The following is a 27,531-nucleotide window of genomic DNA, read 5'->3' on the forward strand; positions in this document are numbered from 1 at the left end:
GATTGCCATCAAATTTATCAGGCTGCAATACATACATGTGGAGAGAGACTTTGTCTGGAGAGGGAGTCCTAGGCTCGGGAATTGTGGCAAAGGGACGTTTTATTAATAAATGAGACATACAGGTGTTGTTACTATGTAATCAAACAGACTTTGCTTTTTCAAAGTTCACCTTTTCTTGAGAACCTTTGAAGAAAGGTTTTGATTCTAAACCTTTTGCATTTTACCCAATGAAGAAAATGACAAAGCATTTGGCCTAGAAGTGTGCTGACAACATAAAATTAATAATAATTTAAATGTGAATAGGGTGTTTTACCAGTGAGTAAAACCATTCCAAATGATGATAAAGACCTCCAACATCTCACTTTATAGAATGACAGGGCGAAGTGCACCGATACCAAGGGCCCTGCGTAATTACATCTGCATTAGGGCAAGGAGCACTCTTCTACTGTGTATCTTTCTCGCCGTAACTTCCCATACACACTGACAACTGAATGACACACAAAAATAAACTTTTAATGTGCTCTGAAGAATCTCAATAGACACACACTCAGAAAAATGACAGGACAGAAAAATGCTCAATAATGACATTACATAACGTATGTAAGTGCTTCTCAGACGTATTGGCTTCCACATACAAAGCACAGCCGACAGAAACAAGCCACCGACAGCCGACTGGCTCATAGTTACTCGTATGGAACAGCTAGCTTTAATGGATCGGGAAAAACCAGGCAGAAAAATAATTATATATTGGATCATTCTAAAACAATTAATGCAAAAGCCAAGCCTCAATTACATTTGTACAAGTTGATTTACAACAGAGGGATCAAGTCAGTAGTTCGTATGTTGAAATGAATCTGTAGCACTCTCTACACAGTCACATATTCCTTGAAGGTCACAGTTAAGCAGTTTGCTGTTATGTCGGTGATTATTATATTCCCAAGAAACGGAGTGAAGCTGGAAACGGGTTCAGAGTCCATGTGTGCTTCTGTCTGTTCCACTTCTTTCTCAGATGCTTCAGAGATCCCGTTCGCTTCAGAGTCTGGGACCGAACTGGTTTCTTTTCTTTGCCGTGAACAGCTCAGGTCCATGGGCTCGTCCTGACAGTCCGAGGATCCTACCCTGTGTCCATTTGAGATCTGGCGACCGTTGGTTTGACCGTGATTCGTCCCTGCGTTTGGTTCACTCAAACTTCGAAAACTCAAGAACCTTTTGGCCTCAGAGTCCCGTTTGCTGTTTGGTTCTGAGTAGCGCCGCTTGTGGGTTCCCTGCCTTGCCTCATCTGTGTTGTCCTCTCTACACCTGTTCTCAGTGCTGTGCTTCTTAGAGAGCTTGTTTTTTTCCAAAGCCTGATCCGCTTGGTTCTCCAGCAGCTCCCTCGCCTCATCTTCCTCTTTTTTAACCTTGGAGGTCTGGGTACTGTTCTCCATGTACTTGCTTATGACGATGACAATTCGCCCATTTTTGTTCTTGTTCTTCACAATCTTCAGCTTGCTGCGAATTCCATTCAACCGTGTCATATCCTTGGCATGTGCTGACTTCCCATCACCACTCAGGTTAGCAGGAAGCTTCTCCAGTTCCATGGTGATGTCCCTGACTTTTCCGAGGCATCCCACGTCCTTATTTCCGACCCATTTCTGCTGCAAGGCCTGAGGGACCTTCAAGCTTTCCTCAGCCGCCTGGGTCTCCTTCACCTTCTGGTATATTTTGGAGTCTGGCTGGTAGTGATGGTGCTTCTTGCAGTTCAGCTGGTACTGCTGCTTCTCTGTGGCATCCATAGCTGTCTTGAGGCAGCCGGTTTTGTCCTGCGATGCTTCCTGAAGGCCAGAGAGTATGCTGGATCTCAGAGCATATGAAGAGACCTGAAATGAAAGCAAACAGATACAGTAAAAATAAACCCTGACTTGAACCCTAGTCTGGCAGAGTTTTGGAGCAAAGGCAGGGTTTGGAGCTGTGAGAATCGAGGTGAGACTGATGCCACATAATTTCTCTCACTCTTTCTGGTTTCCAGGTTCCTGTTGGCATTGGCCTAATGGGAATCATCTGGTGAAGGAGGTGGTGAAGGTTTTATAAACAGAGGAACTGAGATTGAGGTTTAAACAGAGGTTTAGTCTTGAAATATGATGAATGAAATATGCTGCTGAATGTAATTTTATGTCCAGTTTATTGTTTTGAGAACATCTGTAATGTGGCAGCTCACCCAGGGCTGGATTGGAACAGGGCACTAGAGAAATAGGGCTCAAGTGCAGAGACACACAAACAACCCCCCTGACGGGAATTCAGACGCTTGGCTTGTTTGATGTAAGCCAAGTTTTAGTGATCTGTCCAGACTAGAAACTGATGTTTTGCTCCCTCCAGCCAATGCCTCCATTCCTCCAAGGCCAACTTCACAGCCAAGAATTCCCTGTCACCCACAGCATAATTCTGCTCAGCAGGCATAAGGCGATGAGAAAAGAATGCGCAAGGGTGCAGTTTTTGGTCAGCTCCAGAACACTGTGATAACACTGCCCCAACTCCTATATCCGAAGCATCTATTTCAACCACAAAAGGGAGATAAGGATCTGGCAGTTGTAATACTGGAGTAGTGACCAGGTAATGTTTAAGCTCCTCAAAAGCCTTCTGTGCTGCTTCAGTCCATAGATACCTCCCTATGTCTTTTCTTGTTAGGGCGGTTAATGGAGCAGCCACAGTGCTAAAGTTTCAGATGAAACAGCAAAAGAAATTAGTGAAGCCCAGAAAGCGCTTAACTTGTATGAGAGAAGTGGGGCGTGGCCATTCAGCAACTGCTTTGATCTTAGCTGGATCCATACGTAGTTGGCCCTTGGATACAACAAATCCAAGGAAGGACACATGGAACAGAGACTTCTCAAGTTTCACATAGAGATGGTTCTCTAGGAGTAGCTGAAGGACTTTTCTCGCATGAAGTACGTGTTCTTCCATAGATTGGCTATAGATGAGAATGTCATCCAGTTACACAAAAGTATATTGGTCTAATGCCTCCCTCAAGACCTCATTGATGTAGCGTTGGAAGACAGCCGGAGCATTCATCAATCCAAATGGCATGACAAGGTACTTGTAGTGGCCTGATGGAGTGATGAAGGCCATTTTCCATGCATCACCTTCTCTAACACGGATGAGGTTGTAGGCGCTGTGCAAATCCAGTTTATTGAAGACTGAGGCTTGTTGGAGTGCTTCAAAAGCGGAGATCATGAGGGGCAAGAGGTAGCAGTCTTTCATCGTAATTTTATTCAGATCCCGGTGGCCTATACAGGGACAAAGACCCCCATCTTTCTTCGCCACAAAGAAGAACCCAGCCCCTGCTGGGGAGGTGGAAGGCCGGATGAAGCCTAAAGCTAATGCCTCTTGGATATATTCCTCCATAGCTTTCCACTCAGGGCCGGAGAGAGAAAACAATCTTCCCTGAGGAGGACTGGTACCTGGGAGGAGGTTAATGGCACAATCATACGACCGATGAGCGGGCAGAATCTGGGCCTTTTGCTTGCTAAATACTTCCTTTAAGTTGAGGTACTCATAAGGAACTCGAGATAGACCTGGAATATGATGAAGTGAATCCAGGACAAGTGGGGTGCTTTTGCAAAATCTGGCACTGAGGTCCCCAGGCTGTTACCGACTGAGTTGCCCAGTCAATGTGAGGGTTATGACGCTGCAGCCAGGGAAACCCCAGTACCAGCTGCAAATGGGGGGCACTGATTAAGAACAAAGTGATCAGTTCAGTGTGTTGGCCAGTTTGCAAAGAGAGTGGTCGTGTCTGTTGTGAAATGCCCCCTGGCTCAAGAGACCGCCCATCAATTGCTGAAATTGGTAGAGGATGTTCTAAAGACACCAGTGGCAATTTTAAGGCTGTAGGTAAGCCAGAGTCTATAAAAGTTGCCAGCTGCCCCAGAATCTATAAATGCTCTAAGGTGTTTCTCATGGTTCTGTCCCTAAATCAAATCAAATCAAATTTATTTATATAGCGCTTTTCACAACTGATGTTGTCACAAAGCAGCTTCACAGAATTCCAGTAAGACAAAGGGCACTGTAACATTAAGAAACACCCCAGAGATAACAGGAGAAGGATTTTGGCCTATCACAGATCTCCTGTCCTGTGCTTTTACTGACAGCTCTGGGCAAGTTGGACGCAAGTGTCCTAGTTGCCCACAGAAGAGGCATTGGCCCTCTTGCATACGGGATTCTCGCTCCTGGCGAGATAGGCGAGCATGCCCCAACTGCATTGGTTGTTCACCCTCATCAGGTGACTCTGGAAGAAGCAGAGAATAAGAAGAGGAGGGGGAGGGGGATACGTAGCCCCGTTGAAGAAGAACCCAGGTTTCTCGTCTCCGCCAATGCTCTCGTAACCTGTTATCTAATTTGAGGGCTACCTCAATGAGACTCTCCAGAGAGGTATTCAACTGTATTGAGACTGTGTCTTTCCCCCGAACTAAATGTAAAAGTAGAAAAACAAAATCAGCCTGTTTCAGCAACCTAATCAATATTAAATCATACACAACACCTAGCAGCAACACCTCAGGACTAAAATTTGGGTTACTCAACATAAGATCGCTAAACTCAAAAGCACTCATCGTAAATGATATTATAAGTGATCATAAATTCAATGTTTTCTGTCTCACAGAAACGTGGGTTAAACCAAATGAATATTTAGCACTAAATGAAGCCACCCCCCTAGGCTATAATTATGCACATAGCCCAAGAATATCAGGCAAAGGAGGTGGAGTATGTGTAATTTACCAAAATACCCTAGAAATTAGTCTTAAACAATGTGACACCTTTTCTTCTTTTGAGGTTCTCTCCACTATTATTACAAATCCGGTCACAAAAAAGGACGCATTTTTATTATGCAACATTTACAGACCACCAGGGCCTTACTTAGAATTTCTGAAAGAATTCAGCGATTTTGCTACAAACCTAGCGGTGTGCAATCATAAAGTTATAATTGTAGGAGATTTCAATATCCATTTTGAGAAGGAAAGTGACCCACTAAAAAAGGCATTTACCTCAATCTTAGACTCTATTGGTATTACTCAAAATGTAACAGGGCCTACACACTACTGCAGCCACACTTTAGACTTAGTTCTGACACTAGGTCTTAACATTGACAAAATTAATATCTTACCGCAATCCTCAGCAATCTCCGATCATTACTTAATTTCATATGAGCTACGTTTTATCCATAATATATGTAAGAACCCTCGCTATTCTACAAGGCGTATAATAAAACCATCTACCGCCCTACAATTTATAGAAAACCTACCAGAACTATCGACCCCAGTTCCAACTCCATCAGACCCAATGGACCTAGATGTACTAACTGACTACCTAGAAAATACCTGTCGATCTACTTTAGAAAAGGTAGCACCACTTAAACATAAAAATATAAGACAGAAAAAGCTCGCACCATGGTATAACGATAAGACCCGTACTTTAAAACAAACATTACGAAAACTAGAGCGGAAATGGCGATCAACCAAGCTTGAAGTGTTTCATTCTGCCTGGAAGGACAGCCTTATAGAGTATAGAAATGCCCTCACTAAAGCTCGCTCAGCATATCTGGCCTCGCTGATCTCCAATAATAAAAATAATCCGAGAGCACTGTTTAGTGTGTTTTCTAGAATTACAAAAAATCAAGCAGGTTCTGAACAACTAATTCCAGCAACTCTCACCAGTAAAGATTTTATGGACTTTTTTAATAATAAAATTGAGAATATTAGACAACAAACTCTAGCCACAGGATCAAATCCATCCTGGCTGCCACCTGATGTGAATGAAATAAAACATAATATAACTGTAAAAGAAAGACTTGAAACCTTTTACCCACTCCCACAATTAGAACTAGAGAAGATTATCACCTCCGCAAACTGTACAACTTGCACACTTGACGCAATTCCCACAAAGTTGCTCAAAGAAGTACTACCAGCTATTATTGATCCTCTTTTAACTATAGGAAACTCATCGCTTAGTCTGGGCCATGTACCCAAAGCTTTTAAACTAGCAGTTATTAAACCTATGATCAAGAAACCAAATCTTGATGCTAGTACACTGTCTAATTACAGGCCTATTTCTAATTTGCCATTTCTGTCTAAGATCTTAGAAAGAGCTGTGGCCCAACAACTTAGTTCATATCTACATAAGAATCATATATATGAAAAATTCCAATCTGGATTCAGGCAACATCATAGTACAGAGACAGCTCTAGTCAAGATAACAAATGATCTTCTTCTTGCCTCTGATCAAGGCCACGTATCCCTGTTGGTGCTTCTTGACCTAAGCGCAGCCTTCGATACAATAGACCACAATATTCTCATAGAAAGGTTAGAAAACATGGTTGGAATCACAGGGACAGCCCTATTATGGTTCAAATCTTACTTAACGGAACGTTATCAATTCGTAAAAGTAAACAATCTAAATTCAAATTATTCTAAAGTAAGATTTGGAATTCCACAAGGCTCTATTTTAGGACCATTATTATTTACATTATACATGTTACCGCTAGGCACAGTTATAAGAAACCATGACATTAACTTTCACTGTTACGCAGACGACACACAATTGTATATTTCAGCCAAGCCCGATGACAAACACAGATTAAAGAAAATAGAGGACTGTGTAAAAGACGTGAAAGGCTGGATGTTGCGTAACTTCCTCCTTCTAAACAGCAACAAAACAGAGGTCCTGCTTTTGGGTCCAAAAGTGGCAAGAAATAAATTATCAGATTTAATTTTAGATCTAGCTAACTTTCCAGTTAAACCTGGTTCAGCAGCAAAAAATCTTGGTGTCATAATTGACCCGGATTTATCATTTGATCAACACATAGGTAGTATCACTAGGACAGCTTTTTTACATCTTCGCAATATTGCTAAGATTAGAAATGCCTTATCCCTCCAGGACGCAGAAACATTAGTACATGCCTTTATTACTTCAAGGCTTGACTACTGTAACGCACTACTGTCAGGATGCACCAGCAGCAATTTAAGAAAACTTCAACTAGTTCAAAATGCTGCAGCTAGGGTCCTCACTAAAACTAGAAAATTTGAACATATCAGCCCAGTTTTATCATCACTTCATTGGCTGCCTGTTAAATTCCGCATTGACTACAAAATTTTTTTATTAACATATAAAGCTCTACATGGGCTTGCTCCTGAATATCTTCAAGATACAATTTCCTATTATGAGCCTCCACGTTCACTCAGATCACAGAATACTGGATTTTTAAATGTTCCCAGAATTCAGAAGGCCTCAGCTGGGGGAAGAGCCTTTTCTTATAAAGCCCCCCAACTCTGGAATGATCTTCCAAAAAATGTTCGGGACTCAGACACAGTCGCAATCTTCAAATGTAGGCTAAAAACTCATTTGTTTAGTTTATCATTTGGTAGCTAATGCTCCCCCATAGATAAAGGCGGCAGATCCGGGGGGTCCATGGACACAGGGAATTATAGTATACTGAGACGCTGGTGCTGTCGTCCCGCCGCTTCTCGCGATCACTCAGGTTTGTTGACGGTGGAGCGGAGGGATGCCAGTGTTTCAGGATGCTCCCGTGTCTGTGTGTCCTTCTGGTTCTCTCCTTTTAGTTAATGCTGTCATAGTAAGATCTGCCGGAGTCATTAGCCACACTCTGGAAATTTTCATATTTTCTACTTTACAAACACAAAACAGTTCAAAACTAATTCCATCCCTTTACATCTTTCCGAGTAAACGACTGCCCACCTGTCTGTCTGGACACTGATGGATGACTGTCGAGATCCTCCTCCACGCTTCAGACCAGCTGCCCACGCTCCAGCAACCACCAAGTGCCTTGAAGCTGTCCCTACACTGAAGTTCTCATGGACTACTAACTATCATCACCAGTAGATTGACCAGAGGAGGATGGGTCACCCCTTGTGAGCCTTGGTTCCTCCCAAGGTTTCTTCCTCAGCTGGGGGAGTTTTTCCTTGCCACTGTCGCCCCTGGCTTGCTCACTTGAGGGTTTTACATTTGTCTTTACATTTCATGTCAAATCTTGTCTTACTGGAATTCTGTGAAGCTGCTTTGTGACAACATCAGTTGTGAAAAGCACTATATAAATAAATTTGATTTGATTTGATTTGATTTGAGGTAGGGAGATCTCTTGGTGCTAACTCAACTTTGAGTTGCTCACTCAGCCCCTGCAAAAAGGCTGCCGTTAGTGCTGAATTATTCCAGCCACTTTCAGCAGCAAGAGTACAGAACTCAATTGCATAATCGGCCACGGATCTCTTTCCCTGACTTAAGCGTAGAAGACGGGGACCAGCTTCACCCCCACAGACAGGGTGATCAAAAACGTTACGCATTGTTGTTGTGAACTCCTTTATGGAGGCACACACAGTAGGATAATTCTCCCATATGGGAGTGGCCCAAGCAAGAGCCCGGTCTGTTAGCAGGGAAATGATAAATGCCACCTTAGACTTCTCTGTGGGGAAGCGAGAGGGTTGCTGCTCAAAGGCAAGAGAACACTGAAGCAGAAAACCTCTGCAGCTGCCTGGATCCCCATTATACCTTTCCGGTGGTGGCAGGTGGGGCTCACTCTGTGAAATGGGTGTTGGGTTTGGGGCTGGAGGGGGGGCAGGTGCAGCCCTTGTGGCCACAGATGGATGTTAAGAATACCAAGACAACATGAAACACAAGAGAAGAAAACTTAAGATATCAGGGGAAAACTGATCAGCTCAAAATTGAGCAAAAGAAAACAAAGGCAAGAGAGTTTCCCAAAACAAAAGGGAGGGACAAGACGAGACAAAAGAAATTAAAGATAGAACACAACTTATTTTATTTCTAATTATTTATTTATACCAAAAAATTGTAAAGAAAAGAAAATATTGAATCCCAAGAGAAACCCTCAGAGAAACAGCCCTGGTGGAGAAAAAGAAGATAGAGAGACCCAGGAGAAAACTCAAGAGCTTTTACCAAATTACTGGCCAGACTTGCACAGCACTCTGAAAAGAGAAACTCAAGACTGAGCACTGAGGTGTGTGTTGGCTTCCTTTAAGTAGGAGGAGCCCAGGGGGAACCAATTGCCCCAAATTAAGAGTGTCTTTGTCTCCCTCTAGTGACTGGGGGTGGCTTAGCAGGTAGCCTCCCTCCAGCCCCAGGCAGACCTCTTAAAACATCAGGACCTAATTAGTTTGCTTTCTAAATGTTCTTCATTTGTGTCTATTTCCTTGTTTGTAGTAAGGGTTCCTCGACAGTAGGGGGTGTGGAGGGGGGGGGCAATATGGCCCTAAATTAATATCACAATATTTAAAAGTACTGTGATAACGATATTCCTTGGCGATGTGTCTGTGTGGGTTTCCTCCGGGTGACTTTCTGTGAGGAGTGTGGTGTGTTCTCCCTGTGTCTGCATGGGTTTCCTAGGGGTGACTTTCTGTGAGGAGTGTGGTGTGTTCTCCCTGTGTCTGCGTGGGTTTCCTCCAGGTGACTGTCTGTGAGGAGTGTGGTGTTCTCCCTGTGTCTGCGTGGGGTTCCTCCGGGTGACTGTCTGTGAGGATTTTGGTGTGTTCTCTCTGTGTCTGCGTGGGCTTCCTCCGGGTGACTGTCTGTGAGGGTGTGGTGTGGTGTGTTCTCCCTGTGTCTGCGTGGGTTTCCTCCGGGTGACTGTCTGTGAGAAGTGTGGTGTGTTCTCCCTGTGTCTGCATGGGTTTCCTCCGGGTGACTGTCTGTGAGGAGTGTGGTGTGTTCTCCCTGTGTCTGCGTGGGTTTCCTCCGGGTGACTGTCTGTGAGGAGTGTGGTGTGGTGTGTTCTCCCTGTGTCTGCGTGGGTTTCCTCCGGGTGACTGTCTGTGAGGAGTGTGGTGTGTTCTCCCTGTGTCTGCATGGGTTTCCTCCGGGTGACTGTCTGTGAGGAGTGTGGTGTGTTCTCCCTGTGTCTGCATGGGTTTCCTCCGGGTGACTGTCTGTGAGAAGTGTGGTGTGTTCTCCCTGTGTCTGCATGGGTTTCCTCCGGGTGACTGTCTGTGAGGAGTGTGGTGTGTTCTCCCTGTGTCTGCGTGGGTTTCCTCCGGGTGACTGTCTGTGAGGAGTGTGGTGTGGTGTGTTCTCCCTGTGTCTGCGTGGGTTTCCTCCGGGTGACTGTCTGTGAGGAGTGTGGTGTGTTCTCCCTGTGTCTGCATGGGTTTCCTCCGGGTGACTGTCTGTGAGGAGTGTGGTGTGTTCTCCCTGTGTCTGCATGGGTTTCCTCCGGGTGACTGTCTGTGAGGAGTGTGGTGTGTTCTCCCTGTGTCTGCGTCGGTTTCCTCCGGGTGACTGTCTGTGAGGAGTGTGGTGTGTTCTCCCTGTGTCTGCGTGGGTTTCCTCCGGGTGACTGTCTGTGATGAGTGTGGTTTGTTCTCCCTGTATCTGCGTCGGTTTCCTCCGGGTGACTGTCTGTGAGGAGTGTGGTGTGTTCTCTCTGTGTCTGCGTGGATTTCCTCCGGGTGACTGTCTGTGAGGAGTGTAGTGTGTTCTCCCTGCGTCTGTGTGGGTTTCCTCCGGGTGACTGTCTGTGAGGAGTGTGTTGTGTTCTCCCTGCGTCTGCGTGGGTTTACTCCAGGTGACTGTCTGTGAGGAGTGTGGTGTGTTCTCCCTGCGTCTGCGCGGGTTTCCTCCGGGTGACTGTCTGTGAGGAGTGTGGTGTGTTCTCTCTGTGTCTGCGTGGGTTTCCTCCGGGTGCTCAGGTTTCCTCCCACGCTCCAAAAACACACGTTGGTAGGTGGATTGGAGACCAGGTGTGAGTGTGTGTCGCCCTGTATGGTCTAATATCTAATCTGCTCATAGATAGAACTCATTCTTTCATGGCAGTTTTGCCTGGAAATGCTCTGTGACTTTTGCACAGGGGATGTTCTTGTGCAGAGCAGACTATTTTCAGTAAAGCACACCCCACCCCACTCTGAGCCACACTCTGGTACACAGTGTGCAGTTCTGGACTGTCAGATATAATGGCAAAGAAAATTAAAATGGCAAAGAAAACAGAAATAAATGACCTGGGTGTGACCTGCATGGTTAATATCTGCATTTTCTTACCTGCGTGAGAAGCTGCTTTGGTTTTGTGCCTTTCTTGCTGCAGCCGAGCATCTGCTCCTCCTGCTCTCTGCAGAAAGAGGAGGGAAAGGTTTCAGAGTCTCTGCAGAATACAGTCAGACATCGTCTTCCAGTAGGAGTAATTCAGGAGTGACTAATGGTCACGGCTCAACTCGCTTAAAGCCTGTTGCTTCTCCACTAGCACAGCTCCCCCATGAAATGAAGCCAGTGACATTGAAAAACCCCGTCTCTAAAGGGTATTGCCGGTTTCAAAAACCACAACAATGCAGCGGTAAAGTCAGGCGGTGTTTACATGTTGTGTGGCATGTTGTTGTTGTTTGAACTGAACATGGCTCCAACCCCATTTCTCACAGAGCAGTTTTACTTGTCAAACATTATGCTTTCGCTGGAGATTTTCCTCAGCCACCGACCCAAGGAGCATCTGACCCTCTTCAGAAACCCCTCGGGGGAAAGTGACACAGCCACATATAGTGAGTGAGGGAGTGAGAGAGAGAGATTCACCTGTTTTGAAAGGTGACTAGAAGCTCTGGGTCCAAGATGTTTTCTTCTGGTTCCCACGTGTTAAACCTAGAGACAGAGATGACCGTGATCAAGCTACGTTTATTTTCCATATGTACTCTTGGCACTAATAACGTTCAGTGTGTGTTGGTCACCTATTGTTTTGTTGTTTGTGTGACATTTAACATCACTCCACCCATAAAATTCATGCATTTCTAGAACACGTTAGTTTGCCTCCTCATATTTTGTTTATTTTAAATATGTATTTTATTGCTCCATTAACAGTAGATGAAAATGTCAATAAGTCCATAATCGCTGAATCTAGTCAGACCTGATTATTAATTTACTAACTTTGAATTGTGGGGAGAACTGCACACCACTTTAAATGTGACAAAGGATATTTAATTGTTTTATTTATTTATTTTTTTAAGGTAAAAATGTACTTGCCAACACTTGTTTGAACAACAGTGAGTATATCTTACCTGCAGAAACATATCACCTGTGTTCTGATACAAACTACAGGCTTGATGAGAAAAGAGAACAACTCATTTATTTCATTGGAATTTTCTACAACCCAAAAGTGTAAAATCTAAATCCACGTTAGGGCCCATTTTCAGAGAGATCACCTACAGATAGAAAACACTTCTACAGTTCTCTTTCACTGTGTAACTCACTGCTCTAAAATCAGCTTTAAAATGTGCCAATAGGCGGCGCTGATGATGCAAACCTTTGGCTCATGAATGTAATACAATATACATTTTATTTTCACTTACAAAATAATATGGATATAATAAAATACATAAAAATGGAGGCAGTGTACACACCCGAACCCTCAGCACAGATATTCCCACCCTGTTTCTGCTCTTCTCCAAAGATGCTCTTCGACATTTTATTTGAACTCTCTGAAGTCTTTAAAGGGCACAGTATGCTCTTGAACTGCTTTGTTATTATTTGCCAAAATGCTGCTGTTATTAATCTATGAAATAAAAGTGATTTAACACAAAAATAAACACAAAACCAAAGAAGACAACAATGCCCCAAAACACAGCTAACAGCAGCAGCATGAAACAGACTCAAAATCAAGAAAAACGAGCGAAAACAGCGACAGTGATGTAGATCCGCGCTCTCGTTTCACTGTTTTCAGTGCGCGCTCCTGTTTTTATCCCGCTTCAAAAATTTGAGCTCGCTCTCGCTTCTCGGTTTTAACAGGAACTACGTCACAAATTCAAAACCCGGTAACCGACTCCTAGTGATGGCGTCTTTGAATCGAAAAATGGTTAATTACTCGAAGCGTCGTCACACAGATGTCACATTTTGCAGCTTTTAAAACCAATGTTTGTGTGCATTACAACCACTTATTTGTTGTTTAAATAAAATAAACCACTAAAAATAATTGTTCTGCACGTCTTCAATATCTCATTTCTGATTTGGGTTGATTTGGCAGAAAACTTTACATACGTTACAATACATAAAACAGTTATATATTAAAAATAAGTTTAGAATACACTCATAACACATCTTGATGAAGCACGTTGTGAAAACTTTACCGTTGTAATTACATTCACAGTGTTGCAGTTTGGCATTTCCTTTTATGTAATTATTTGGTTAATATCTAAAATTATAATATTCTTGCACAAACACTTGAGCAGGGCTTTTGATAATACATTTACATTTATCACAGCGCTAATCAATTGCCTGTTTTTTCCATAGGAAACCCAGTAAACAAGGAACGTCCCTGGACGTTCAAAATAGGTCTAAAAGTAGTCTGTCCGTCAAGAACATATTATAAACGTCAATGGACGTCCAAAATCCATCTTAATAAGTTAGTTAATTGGTGACCAATCGATAACGTCAGTGGACGTCCAAAACGCGTTTTATACAAGTAATTTATTTTGGGACCAATTAATAACGTCGATAGACGTCCAAAATACGTCTAATAGTCGTCTTTTCAATGTCTGTGTTTGGACGTCTTTTCAACTTTCATTTTCAACCTTAAGAGAACGTTGATTAGACGGCAGCCATTACTTATTTCAACGTTGAATCAACGGCAAATTGTTTACTGTGAAGGCTCATGTGGGCTTGTTTATGAGGTATTTAACATGAGAGAATTGTGTGTGCGTCCTTCAAGCTTCTGATTCAAAGATGCCATCACTAGGAGTCGGTTACCAGGTTTTGAATCGGTGACGTATTTTCTGTTAATACCGAGAAGCGAGAGCGAGCTCAAATTTTTGAAGCGAGGAAAAAACAGGAGCGCGCACTGAAAACAGTGAAACGAGAGCGCGGATCTACATCACTGTCGCTGTTTTCGCTCGGTTTTCATGATTTTTTGTGCAGTGATTTAGTGTAGTTTTTGCGCTCTCGCATAAAAGAGCCATACTTCTGCTGCTGCTGATGTACGAGCTCCTTTTAGAAGCGGCAACAAGAAGTATCCAAAATACAGCGTGCTTTAAAAAATTAAAACAATATATTTCGAAGTTGCTGTAATTCGGTAGACGACATTCACATACCAAAATACGAGTTACAAAAAAAAATCAGATACACATATGGAACACCAAGGTTGAGGACTTAATTTGGATTTTCTCTTTCACCTTAAATGCTGCAGTAGTTCATTCTGTCGCCGCTAGATGGCGAAATACGAACACAACTTCCACACCGTGGAAAAACTACACGTTTAGCTTCCTTCCGCGTGTATTATCTCTTTATTTTCAAAGTGTCTCAAAAATCTGAAAGTCTCACTAAAGACACAATAGAACAGACTACTGATGTCCTGAAGAAGAAGACACTTTACTGTGGAGATTTTTTTGCCACGGACCCGTGAACAGAGCATGTGATTTGACAGAATGTGGAAACATGACTTTATTAACCTTGAATAATAACAGTGAAAACGTATTCTTGAAAATTCACGAGTTCTATTCAAGAGCAGTTATATTCAGATGAATAATTTCAGTGCAAAACAATTCCTTGCTACAAATTCAAAGGTGGTACTATTTCATAGTCTGATGAGACAGATTTGCTTCCATAGACGTCTCAGTAATTTATATTTCTTTGCATGAATAATACCAAACTCGTGCGCGTGACCTTCCCTCCACCGTTCTCTCCCTACACTCTCAGTAAATCTCTCTGTGGTGGTACTCAGTGCCTTTAATCAGGAACAGAGCTGTACCTTACTCTGTATTAACTGTGGATGTTAAAGATGTGTCGATGTCATTCGCCCCGTTTCATCTCCAGGACTTTTATTGTGTTCTTTTATTCTCCACAGTTGTATAATGAAAGATTACAGAGATATTGTGAGGAAGACTGCACACCACTTTAACCCTTAGTTATCTGTTAATACACAATTAAAGTCTTCCTCGTCTGTTTTAATAAAATGCACCTAAAGGACCCACAGAAGTAAAAACCACAAGAAGTGTCCATTAAAGCACACTTTCACAGTTCATCCTCGTAAATGTCCTCACTGTTATTTAGCGCTTGCAGTTTTTAAACATAACTCGAATAGCAGTGGCTTAAGGGAAAATTCTGTTGTTTGTCATCACCATAAAACAGTCCATAATACAATTTAATTTCTGATATCCCCCAGTAAAGAAGAAACGTCTATAGACGTTCAAAATAGGTCTAAAAGTAGTCCGTCAATGACATGTTTTAAACGTTAATGGACGTCCAAAATCCATCTTAAGTCAGTTAAGTGCACTGAAAAAAATGAACTTAATCTGTTGTTGCTTTTATTTAAGTTTTTTTCATTGTAATTAGTTAACAAATGTGTGTTATTGTGTGAAAATTAAGTCAGTTTGGTTATTGGCTTGAAAAACAGTTGAGTTGTCAGTTTTAATTGATAAGTGCATGTTTGATCAATGCAGCGCTGTTAAATAAACTCAACAGACTTCATTAATCTCTACATCCGGGATATTCGTGTTTGCCTGTGAACTCTGCAGTAGCGCCATTTTTTTCTTGGAGAGGAGTGGAATGCGGTGAGTATTAGTTATGGTTCTTTATGGGGCTGTAGCCTACGCCATGTTCTATTTGTGTGTGATATTTGTTAAGAATATCTTCCCTTTTACAACATATTTTTACTCTGCCAGTTAGTGCAAAATCAGCTCTGTTAATGTTCTGCTTTTAATAATTTCAGTCGTTCTTTTAACCTTTTGCATCTAAACTTAAATTGTCAGTAGATAGTAACTTCTGTCCTTCATTTGGTTAGTAAATTTGACAGCCAACAGATTACACATCATTATTACTTAATGAAGATAACACATCGTTAAGCATTTTCTTAGATTTGGTTAATGGTTAAATCATGCTCTCCACAATACAGTTATATAATGTAACTTAAATAACAACCAATATACAGTTGCTAATGAAAAATAATTTTGGAAGGTTTTTTAAGGTTTAGATTACTTTAGATTTACTCATACAACACAAGGATGCAAGATGTCGGATAAGTGCCTAGTGTCCAGTTTGAACGTAGGTCACTTAAACGGTTTTAACGCAAACTGAAGACTTGTTAAAGCAGCACAATCTGCTTGATTTAAAACAACGCAACAGTGCTGAGTGAATCGCGGGAGTTCCTGTAGAACAGGCGTTGCGCATGCTCAGAAGCTCAGTCTGTGGACGTGGAAGAGAGTGAGGCGCGAGCACATTGAAATGAGGTGGAACCATAAATCGAAAAACATCTGAGTAATTATCGTAATATGTATGTTTTTCTAATGTAGTCTGTGAAGATATTATTAAGTTAGCAACACTGTTGCTGTTATTTAACTTTTTTCACAAAACAAGGATGATATCTCAGCATATAATAGCTAGCTAACGGACATCAGTAAGCTAGCCAGTTGACTAGCGATAGCTAGAAGAATCATACTGGAGTATGGTTCATACCCCGTTTTAAGACACTGAAAACTGAGCTTTTAAAAAACGTTTCAGTATTGTTTACAGGTAAAGCCGTTATAAGGCAAAGGCAGCTAAGTGAACCCGCATGTGTGCCGTTCCTGGCTGTATCGCAAATCAGTCGTTACTCACTATAATCAGGGAACAACAAATGTCTTAACATTTAAGGTATAGTGTCGTCCGACATATGACACAACGCATTCTTCTTGTTCTATTAGATGAATACAATGCACTATTTAGAGGGAAGTATTCGTATTTGCATGTCTAGGACAGTGCACTACATAAGGAGTGAATTGATTTGGAATTCAGCCTCTAGTTTGTGCCATCGTGTTTTTTTTCCTGGGGTGGCATCGTCGTGCGAACAGTTCGTTTCGAAAACTAGTGGGGGGAAATTTTTAAAAACCGATTTAATAGTAACCCGCATCATTATGGCCATAAATGGGGGGGCTTACAAAATACGCATTGTATGCACTTAAAATATGTCGACGTAGCCGTTGTATCAAACTACTTATCAGTATTACTTTAAGGGAAGGTATACTGTGAGACCTTTTATGACTACTGAACGGTTGAACTGGGCTATGTCTCCATAAACCCAGATTAATTTTAGAAGTTTTATTGTGTGTTTAAATAATGACAAAATAACCCAGTGTGCCATATTAAGTTGGAATGTAAAATCCCTAAACTGCCAAAACAAGGAATAAAGAGACGTGTGATTTTAATAAGAACTCCTTTGAGTGTAGTCTAAAAGATATTGCGCCTTTGGTCACACAAAACACTTTGCATATTTCTGTGAACCAGTGACCAGCCCAACATATTTATTATTTACTTAATTTTCACTATTTAATTGTAGAACAGCATTAACTCACTTCTGTATGTACTCAAGTTGTAATTTTATCGTTCATAAATATCAACATGGTTGGGCTGGCAGTACATGAATTTGTATTTAAAAACCCAATTGTTATTTATCATTAGAACTTTTACCAGAGAAACCTGTTTTGTTGCAAACCCTGTGCTAAACCCTGAGTTTGGAATGTTTTCAGTGGTGCTTCATCGTCATGTTTTAATGGAATAAGAAGTGTAAAACTAAAAGTAAGTTAATTTTGTATATTTTATGTTTTCTAACCATGGGTCTGGTGAATTTGTTACAGGATGTCTCAGGAAACATGAAGGCTGAGCGGTCTACATTTATTTGTGGGGTTTAGTAGTGGTAAGTACATTGATCATCTAAATCACTAGAAGCATTGAACATGATGAGGGGTCAGTGTTGATCTTAAAAATTAGTTACAAGAGACACATCTTAATGCACTACATGATGACAGCTTCAGTGATCTGAATTTACAATGGAATTATTAAAATCAATTTATTGCACCGTGTCATATACAAACATTCCAAATTGGATACAGTTTTTTCTTATATATATATATATATATATATGGCAAAAAATAATAACCACACATAAATGATCTTTAGACAGGGTTTTATTTATTTAATTATTTTTAAGAAAAAACTAAAATAAAAGATAGCAATGAACAATTTTTATTTAATAGCTGAAAATACTGGCTTCATGAAAAATTATATAAATTGTAATTAATGGCATTTTCAAGATGGACAGGAACAATTAGCGAATCAAAAAGTGTTGTACACATAAACTGTAAAAAAGATATATATATATATAAACTTAATTACACTAAGTAAAATCTCTCTGAATATCCTTTGACTGGATCCTAAATTTTGAGGGTTTTTTTTATGACTTAAAGGTGAGAATGTTACATGCAGCACTAACACTGCAGTGTAGTGAATCGACATAACAATTTTGCCAAATATGCTGGTTAAGTTAATTTGGCAATATATGTAATGCATGGTGTTCCATAATAGTACTGATTTTGACTTGCTTTCATGCAGTGTTTTAGTGAGTGGACTATTAATTGCTTTTAGCACAGAGTATGTAGTGGGCTATATACATTTATAGGATGTCAACTTTTGTTTTCTTTTCTTTTTCTTTTCAGTAAAACTAATGTGGAAATGTAAAGAGTGTGCTGCTGAAGAAAGTACAAGATCCCAGTTATTGAAGCACTACAGGTTAAAACATGGCCACTTTGGTCGCAGACACCCTTATCCATGCACATATACAAAGTGCCCATGTGCATTTAAGTCTTGGAATGCACTTAGAAGCCACCTATGTAGATCACATTTTGATCAGACATCTCAAAGATCGGTGAATTGTACAACATTTAGCTGCCATCATTGTGCCTGTAATGACATTTCCTCCTTGAGAGATTTTTTTGCTCATGTTAACAGCCATCTAAAAAGACACGAAACTGTTTGTTGTATGTTTGATAATTGTTCCTTTCAAACAAATATTTATGGAACATATCAGACCCACTAGAACAGAAAGCACAAACCATATACACTGAATGATTTCAAAGCTGGAATTGTGAAAAATGACACATCAGATTTTCAAAATTGTACTGTGGGAAATATATGTTTGAGAGGGAGTGAGGAGTTCCTTGTTGATTCTGAACTTAATGATGTTGCAGTGGTTCAAGAAACTGACAACTTGCTACAAATTATAGAAGAGAAATTGGCATTTCTATTATTGAAATTGGAGAATTGTTTCCATGTACCAAGCTCTGCTATTGATGAGCTGTTAAATGAGTTGCAGTATTTGATTAGTTCTACACTGGTGCCTGTATCTAACAAATTTCTTGCTGGTTTCTTCAATAAACATAAACTGCAAGTTGACCAGCTGCTTGTCCAAGAGTTAGGCTATACACTTTATTCATCTAATCCTCTGTTGAAAGCCTTAAGAAAGGATGGACCGTTAACCACTGCATTTAAGCGGAATCAATATTACAAAGATCATTTTAATATAGTTGATCCAGTTCAGTATATCCTTGATGCAAAAAACAAAAGAAGTTTTCAGTATGTTCCATTGCTAAAGGTATTAGATCAGCTTCTTAATGACAAAGATGTTCTCAGTAAGGTTTTTGAAAAGAGAAGACAGCAACAGACAGTGTGTGACAAAGTACATTATAGATTTTTTGAAGATGGCCAAAACTTTAAAAACAATGTTTTTTTGTCAGGTGAGGAATTGAGAATCTCTGTCTGTCTATACGTAGATGATTTTGAACTCTGCAACCCCCTCGGTACATCACGAAAAACACACAAACTCTGTGCTGTTTATTGGATTTTGGGAAATTTGCCTCCTGGCAGCCATTCTTCTTTGGCCTCTATATACCTGGCTCTTTTATGTAAGAGTGAGGATGTGAAGACTTATGGCTATCGCAAAATATTTGAGCCACTACTCCAAGATCTTGTTACCCTGGAGCAGCAAGGTGTGTTTGTCTTACAGCTGGGTACATTTTTGAAGGGGACACTTCAGTGTGTTATGTCTGACAATCTCGCGGCACATGGACTAGCTTGATTCGTGGAAAGTTTCTCAGGTCAGTATTTCTGTAGGTTTTGCACAGCTCAGCGGGCAGAAACTCAGGTTAAAGATGTAAAATCAGGTTCATTTACCCTCAGAAACAAGGAGCTTCATCAAGTCCATGTCAATACTGCTCAGGTAAAAGGAGGTAGCTTTTTGGGTGTGAAAAATGCATGTGTTTTTACACAGAGTCTTGCCCACTTTAATGTCACATCAGGGTATCCCCCTGATGCTGTCCATGATCTTTTTGAGGGCATAGTCCCAGTTGAGCTTGCACAGTGCTTTGGTGTGCTTATTTCCAAGAAGTTGTTTAGTCTTGATGATCTTAACAAGCGCATTACAAACTTCCAATACAATTGGGGAGACAGAAAAAATAGGCCTCATTTGGTGCCCCGTAATTTTGGATGTCGTAAAACTATCGGTGGCAACGCTCACGAAAATTGGTGTTTGTTAAGATTGTTACCCTTTATAATTGGACAGTTGATTCCTGAGGATGAGCCAGCTTGGAAGGTGATTTTAGACTTGAAAGATATTGTAGAACTTGTTGTTGCACCTGTCCACTGTGAGGAGTCTGTGGCATATTTAGAGTTTAAAATCTCAGAGCACAGACAGAGATACAAACAAGCATTTTCAGATCAGGGATTTCTGCCAAAACATCACTTTCTGGAGCATTATCCAGAAATGATAAAGATGTTCGGCCCCATTGTGATGTTTTGGACTATGCGTTTTGAGGCCAAGCACAGTTTTTTTAAACAAGTTGTCAGGCACACTAAGTGTTTCAAGAATATTCCACTGTCCTTGGCAAAAAAGCACCAGCTGATGATTGGCTATCACATGCATACGAGGAGTTATGACAGACCAGGCTTTGATGTGACACATGTCTCCACAATTCCAGTAGACATCATGAAAGAAGATATAGCATTTCACCTAAGCCAGAAATACCCCAATCTCACAACTGTTACACTAGCACAGACCATTTTTAGCAATGGCATAGAATACAGAAATGGAATGATTATTGTGCATGGATCAGTAGGTGGACTGCCTGAATTTGCAGAAATACTTCAAATGTGTATATTTGAAAACACATTGACCTTCATATGCAACAAACTATCTTCATGGTATAGGGAGCACTACAGAGCATTTGAACTCCAGTCATCTTCAGCAAGAGAAATTGTGTTGACCGAATTAAGTGAACTGACTGACATCTACCCCTTGGTTGACTACAAGTGTGGAACCTTACGGATGGTCACCCTTAAAAGATACATACACATTTCTGGTATTACCTCTTAATTTTTTATTTGAATTTTAGTGCTTTTGCTAATGGTGTTTAAAATAAGGTACCAAAGAGGGTACACTCTTATTGTTACCCATAGTGAGTCATTACCCATCACTCTGAGTCATTGTGGCTCCAGGCTGAAGTGATAAAACCGAGGTTAAACCCACTTCGGTTGGGACTAAAGCATACTAGCTGAAAAATAAATCTGGGAGTGTGGATTTAGAAATAAAGTGAGTTTGTATAAAGTGTTAACTTAAAGAAACACTTGCTAGTAAATTAAGATTTAATAGTGCTCTCAATAAAACTCTATATTTGATGTTTGTATGGCAGTTTGAGGAATACTTATCCATGTTGTTGGTTTTTTTTTTTTTTTTTTGCTTTTCTTCAGAATAACATGTTGACCAATATGGCTGCTTCAGCTGTGCTTCGTGTCATCCTAGGAGAAAATGACTCTTCAAAAGTAACCCTGCCTTTTGGAATACCAGACTCTGTTGAGGAACTTAAAAATGAGATACAGAGACAATGTGAGGTTTCAGGAGACTTTAGATTGCAATACAAGGACACTGATTTTGATGAGTTTATAAACCTGACCTCCACCTCAGACATTCAAAACAAAGCTACACTTAAAGTGATTTACCTATCAAGTGCCTTATCTACAAGTAGCTCTTGTCTGTCTTCACGGGCATCCAGCCAGGATGAGATCAGATCCATGTCATCTGACACAGACATTCTCTCCTCTTCTGAGTCGTCATCACCGTCGTCTTCCCTCAGATGTGAGCCATGGCCAGACATCTTTCCTGTGCCAAAGTTTGTATATGATGTAGAGATTCAGCTGCAGCGTGCAAATGGTGACTTTGAAAGCAATGGTACCCTCTTCAGTCCAAGTCCAAAAATGAAGTCTGACATTCTTGAAAGTTTGGCATCACAAATCATCAAATTTAAAGCTTATCCCTCAGATTCAGAATTTGATGCAGTAGCTGAAGCACTAGTGAAGATACACCCATGTTTAAGAGAGCAAGGTTCTGTTACAGGCTTCTCTGGGTGGAAAATTAGTTTGAAATATAAAATGGCAAATTACCGCACTAAGCTGCGAAACATTGGTTGTTCAGAGCTTAATGTCAATTCTCTCAAGCGCAGTGGACAACGCACCTCTCCGAATCAAGTTAAGAAAGCTAGAAGAGCAGAGGTGAACTACTATCCAGACTATCCTGCAGGACAAACCAAAGAGAGCCTAGAGCAGGAAAGGCTTTCACTCTTGTCTGAAGTGAAAAAGAAAAACAATGAACAGATGATTAAGGAGAAAATGGAAAAGACATTTGCTTACAGGCGGCAAGAGGTGATTGAAAACAAGCCTTTCATTGCAGAATTCAAAAGAAGGTGGCCAGCTCTCTTTTCTGAACGTGAGGTAAGTCATATGTTGTGTTGATAGATAAATGGTATGGTGGTAGTATTTGAAAAGAATGTTGACCCCAAAATAAAAATTGTCTGTCAAATTAAGTCAGAAATGCAAATTTGTCCAATTGGAACTGGACATTGGAACTGGGTAAGGAAATTATATCAGGAAATGACTACAGGTTCCATGAAAATGAATTAATTAAAGAGGGTGACCTCACCCTGAAAAAGTGAAACTATTTATTTGCGGTGTAGAATGGAAAACACTACTTATATTTAACCATTGTTAGACTGTATCAACCACCTTTTTTTTTTTTTAAACTGTTAATTGTAGGTTGAAGCAGAGTTTACTCGTATCACCACGGTCCCACTAAGATCGAAGTTCATGCAGCAGCTAGACCATCACTCCTCCCAGTTGCTGAAAGTCTTTGTAAGAAAAGGAGGAGCTGCTGGACGAAAAATAAAGGCAATCTTGGCAGACTTGGATAAGGTGTGTTTTTCTTACAAATGTCTGTTCATCATTAATTATTATGCTAATTTGATTCATTTACTATTTTGCTGCTGAATTGTACATGCAACAAAATAATAAATGTTATCTTGTTGGGTAGAATTTTAAGACTGCTTTTTACACTGCATCTTAGAAGTACTCTTGGTCATCTTTTTTAATTAAGTCTTGTAAGTTTATTTTTGTTAGTGCACATTGACGTCATATTCCACAAACAATAAGTGTACTGTTATCTTGCTATAGCATTTACAGAATACTTTGTGAAATACAATAAATAATGCTTTCATTAAATACTACTTTTTGTATTAGTACCTCCAAAAACTAAGCACAAGTTTCCTTATTTCTCTTGTTCTTTGTTACAGAATGATGCCATTGAAGCAAGAAGAGCATGCGTACTGAAAGCACTAATTGTTTACCTCAATGAAGACCCTGAACACCTTGTAAGGGAGTACCTTGTAAGTATATTGCCCTTTGCTTTTCACAGTATTGCTTTCTGGGTACTCTGGCTGTTTGTACTTTTAGGAGATGTTTCTTAACTAATATAATCAAATTTTTCACTTAAAAATGAACATCACTCAGTAGAGCTCTAACTCATTGACTTACTTTAAATAAATGTTGAACACTATTTCTGTACCATTTAAATAGAAAGGAATCACACTTTGGAGACACATTAATTGTTAGATCAGTACATGTTTGGTTTGGTTCAAGACATAAGATATGTTGAAAATAAAGCATTCTTTAACTCAGTGCAGACAGAAAAATATCTGCCAAATCTGCATAGTAAAACATCCCTCCTTGTGTACCTTTTTAAGAGCAGTTGGTGGACTGCTGATTAAATGTACAGTTTAGGGATGGTTCAAATGCATATTGTAAAAACCCTTGTCATATTTGTACTGGATAACAGACACACAGCTACCAGCAGCAGATAATTTCAAAGCTAGTCTGCATGGTTATAATCCAGGAGCTGGATAGGTGTTACTTGGCAAAAGAGATTGTGTGTGGTTGATGAGTGTGTTTTTGATGTGTATATATTTTGGCTAAAGGTTTGTTCTGTTTTTTAGGATGTTGATGACAATCAGGAGATGGAGCAAACAATCATAGGAATTTTTGCAATAAAGATGGAAGGTGCAGAACCCACAGATGATCTGGAAGATGTTGGAATAATTATTGAAGGTGTTGAGGTGCTTCACAACCTAGGTAACATTGCAAATGCCCTCGCCATTTTGTTTGGCCTCATGTACTCCTTGGACTTGAGCTACCCAACAAACCTCAGGTACACATTTGAGGTACTACAAAAAGTTGTGATGGAACTGGATAGCAGACACCTCTCAAGAAAGGCTCAAGTGCTAAAAAACAAACTCTTTGAAGGGACAATGTAGTCAAGATGGCAGCTGAATGGTACAACAAACACATTATATTGGATCTCTGACTTGGCACAAAGGAAAGCTTGTAACTGAGGTATTGTCCATAATCTTGTCGTGTTCAAAATCCAACACCTACTTGCCCTCACTTCAAAAGGTGCTCTTTCGGGAAGAATAATGCTGAATGTTTTAAATTGTGCCAAATTGTTAAGCGAAGAGACAGAGAATTAGTGTACCAATTAAAAACTTTGCAAGAGGTTGAATTTGGTCTGTGTTTAAGGAATAAAAGACTAGTTTAGAATGGAAAGAATGTGTTCAAACATGGCACAAAATTCACAGGTACAACATTAATTTTTTACAGTACTGAACTGGTAGGTAGTGAAGTAATAAAATTTATTCACACTGCTAGAGGGTTTTTGAGCAATTTGAATACACCTTCATTGGACATTTATTTTTGTTGACAATTAGAAATCAAACAGATTTGTGGAAATAGCACTTGATTTATTAAAAAAAAGTGTTTTATTACAATTGAGAAGAATAAAATGTTCATTTAGAAATGGATGTGGTTTTCTCAGATTTTCTCTTCTTGAGTTAATTCTTATGTACCATTTTAGTGTCAAGCAAGTTCATGGTTTGAGGTTTTAAACATCTCAGTGTTTATCTTTGAGTTTTAAACGTTGAGTTTGTTAGAGTTAAGGATTATTGCTTATGTCTCTAAAGCCTGATGGATTATTCCCATCCAGAGGTGGCACGTTGTTGGGTGGATATTTAACAGGACTTAAAACACTATAAAAACACAAAGTCACCAGCTATAGGTCAGATTTAGCAAGATGAGATATCTGTGCAATAATGAATTGGGCTTTTTTATGTTTCATTTTTAAAATGATTATTATTATTTTATTTAATTGGAATACATTTTGTGTGCAATATTAAACTCTGAAAGGCATGTTTATAACATGGAAACTGTTTAGTGGTATGGTGACACAAATCCAACTCTGGAACCTGACCTGTTGTTTATTTGATATAATAAATGTATTCTTTCACAGAAACAAGTAGTGTGACTTGAATTTGTCAGTGTCCACACTGTACTTTCACAAAATTTGTTTACTTAAATTTACAACAAATGTTTAATTCAGTGATGTTAGAAATACTAAGTATAGTTTAGTTGGTCTTAATAAATACAGTACAGTAATGGAGTTCCAACAGTTAATTTACTCTTATATAAATGAGTGAATTTATTACAATTAAATATATTTATGCTGGTATTATATAAAAGAGCTAATTGAAGCAAAAGGCATTTTGTTGCTTTTATGTTAGTAAGATTAGTTAGATAGACTAAATCCTATTAATTAAATCCAACTTAACCATAATTTACAGTCTTGTTGGCTTTATAAAATACAGCAATGTTGGTTCTACATAATATTGTCATGTTGGATGACAATAATACAATAATGTAGCCTTTACATAAGGTGGTTACTTCCATCTTAATAATAATATTTAATTATGTATAAAACAACTTGGTTATGTGGAAATTGTTGACATAACAGAATTAAGTAAATACAACAAATTATTTTTTTGAGTGTGGTGACCAATCGATAACGTCAGTGGACGTCCAAAATGCGTTTTATACAAGTCATTTATTTCGGAACCAATTAATAACGTCAATGGACGTCCAAAATACGACTAATAGTCGTCTTTTCAATGTCTGTGTTTGGACGTCTTTTCAACTTTCATTTTCAACTCAAACTCATTTTCAACTCAACTCATTTTCATTTTTCTCAAAGAGAACGTTGATTAGACGGCAGTCATTACGTTATTTCAACGTTGAATCAACGGCTAAATGTTTACTGCGCCATCATGTTACCATTTGTATTTTTAACGATTTTATTAGTATTTAAAAATAACGTATATATTAATGAAGGCTGCAGCATTTCAGTTATTTCCAGAAAACATTTGTACAGAGTGTGCGTTAATCATGATTTTTTTTTAAATAAATCTGTTGCTCTATTTACACCACCTGTGTTTTTCTATCTCACATTCATTCATTCATTCATCTAAGACTTGAATAATAATAGCAGTAAGGACACATTACGTCTGGGTTTTGAATGTAATGCAGAAATTATTAAGAGGAATTCTTATGAACTTTACATTTAAAAACTAATTTAGAAACATTTCGTAAAAACTAACCCAGCAGCTGTTAGTATTCATGCACACTGTTGAGATTTTTTCCGTAACTAGCAACTTCATTTTAATTTCTCCACACCTACTGTACTTGGAATTCTACTAGATTTGTAGAGGAGTCTGTTCGTATAAACAGTGAAGGGGGCCTTGGAAAAATATTGTTCCCGGCGCCCACACTTGCAACTACGCCCCTGCGAGCAGGTGAAGTGCGCGCGCGCTCACCTGGATGACCAGCCTCTCCACTTGACCAGGTACTCGAAACGTCCCTGGAAACCAAAAAACAAACAAACACCATGAAGGACCACACGACCTCAACTCTTCCCTCTAACGTTCCCCTGAAACTGGCTCCGCGCTCGAGTTTATTTCCCGTTCCACCTTAAACGCTGCAGGGCGCCAGAACGGAACCGCTGCACCGTTTAAGGTGGACCGGAGAGCGCGCGGCTAAAATGCACGAGGACAAACCTTGCGGATCCGCCTCTTCTCGATGCTCTCCACGGCGAAGACGTGCTCTCCGGCGGCGGCCAGCTCCATGGCGCTCGCGGGAGCCTCGGTTTCCGCGCGAATGTGAACGGATTACACTCGTGTTCCGAGACATTTTCATTCAGCACTGGCCTACACGTGACGACTGTTTGGGGACACGCCCACTAACTCACGCTCTTCCAGCTCCCGACTCCGCTCTGCTTCGGCACAGTGTCTCTGTCACAGCTCCAGGGTTCTGGAGGTTGTGGGTTCGAGTCCTGTTCCGGGTGACTGTCTGTGAGGAGTGTGGTGTATTCTCTCTGTGTCTGCGTGGGTTTCCTCCGGGTGACTGTCTGTGAGGAGTGTGGTGTGTTCTCCCTGTGTCTGTGTGGGTTTCCTCCGGGTGACTGTCTGTGAGGAGTGTGGTGTGTTCTCTCTGTGTCTGCGTGGGTTTCCTCTGGGTGACTGTCTGTGAGGAGTGTGGTGTGTTCTCCCTGTGTCTGCGTGGGTTTCCTCC

At 40.3% G+C, this 27,531-nt stretch overlaps 2 protein-coding genes across 3 annotated transcripts; one reads left to right on the plus strand and one right to left on the minus strand.

Annotated features, from left to right (window-relative positions):
* Window positions 1–563: 563 nt before the first annotated feature.
* LOC136671283 (E3 SUMO-protein ligase CBX4-like) lies at window positions 564–27,122 on the minus strand. Of its 2 annotated transcripts, XM_066646933.1 has the most exons (5): window positions 27,018–27,122; window positions 26,778–26,821; window positions 11,542–11,607; window positions 11,023–11,089; window positions 564–1,859 (listed from the first exon to the last, which is right to left on the minus strand). In XM_066646933.1, exons 1-5 carry the CDS (start codon window positions 27,084–27,086, stop codon window positions 867–869), a joined length of 1,239 nt encoding a protein of 412 aa, XP_066503030.1. In that variant the 5' UTR covers window positions 27,087–27,122; the 3' UTR covers window positions 564–866. The 2 variants fall into 2 exon arrangements, with proteins under 2 accessions (XP_066503030.1, XP_066503031.1); XM_066646934.1 differs by lacking the exons at window positions 26,778–26,821; window positions 27,018–27,122 and adding an exon at window positions 12,363–12,613.
* Window positions 17,390–25,391, plus strand: LOC136672249 (sterile alpha motif domain-containing protein 3-like). Its single transcript, XM_066648234.1, has 7 exons — window positions 17,390–17,620; window positions 18,420–18,492; window positions 20,965–21,116; window positions 21,505–22,521; window positions 22,843–22,998; window positions 23,376–23,468; window positions 24,075–25,391. The coding sequence occupies exons 4-7, from the start codon at window positions 21,511–21,513 to the stop codon at window positions 24,390–24,392; spliced, it is 1,578 nt and encodes a 525-aa protein (XP_066504331.1). The 5' UTR covers window positions 17,390–17,620; window positions 18,420–18,492; window positions 20,965–21,116; window positions 21,505–21,510; the 3' UTR covers window positions 24,393–25,391.
* Window positions 27,123–27,531: the final 409 nt, after the last annotated feature.

This window comes from Hoplias malabaricus, chromosome 16 (genome assembly GCF_029633855.1).
Source record: "Hoplias malabaricus isolate fHopMal1 chromosome 16, fHopMal1.hap1, whole genome shotgun sequence".
Taxonomy (NCBI): domain Eukaryota; kingdom Metazoa; phylum Chordata; class Actinopteri; order Characiformes; family Erythrinidae; genus Hoplias; species Hoplias malabaricus.

What these genes read in the sequence shown, in the direction of transcription:
- LOC136671283 (XM_066646933.1), bottom strand. Translation starts at nt 27,086, where the DNA reads ATGGAGCTGGCCGCCGCCGGAGAGCACGTCTTCGCCGTGGAGAGCATC. An exon ending in AGAAGAGGCGGATCCGCAAG is followed by an intron (nt 26,822 to 27,017) that starts GTTTGTCCTCGT and finishes TTTGGTTTCCAG; the next exon opens with GGACGTTTCGAGTACCTGGT. An exon ending in TGGAGAGGCTGGTCATCCAG is followed by an intron (nt 11,608 to 26,777) that starts GTGAGCGCGCGC and finishes CTCTGTCTCTAG; the next exon opens with GTTTAACACGTGGGAACCAG.
- LOC136672249 (XM_066648234.1), top strand. Translation starts at nt 21,511, where the DNA reads ATGTTGACCAATATGGCTGCTTCAGCTGTGCTTCGTGTCATCCTAGGA. An exon ending in CTCTCTTTTCTGAACGTGAG is followed by an intron (nt 22,522 to 22,842) that starts GTAAGTCATATG and finishes TGTTAATTGTAG; the next exon opens with GTTGAAGCAGAGTTTACTCG. An exon ending in TCTTGGCAGACTTGGATAAG is followed by an intron (nt 22,999 to 23,375) that starts GTGTGTTTTTCT and finishes TCTTTGTTACAG; the next exon opens with AATGATGCCATTGAAGCAAG.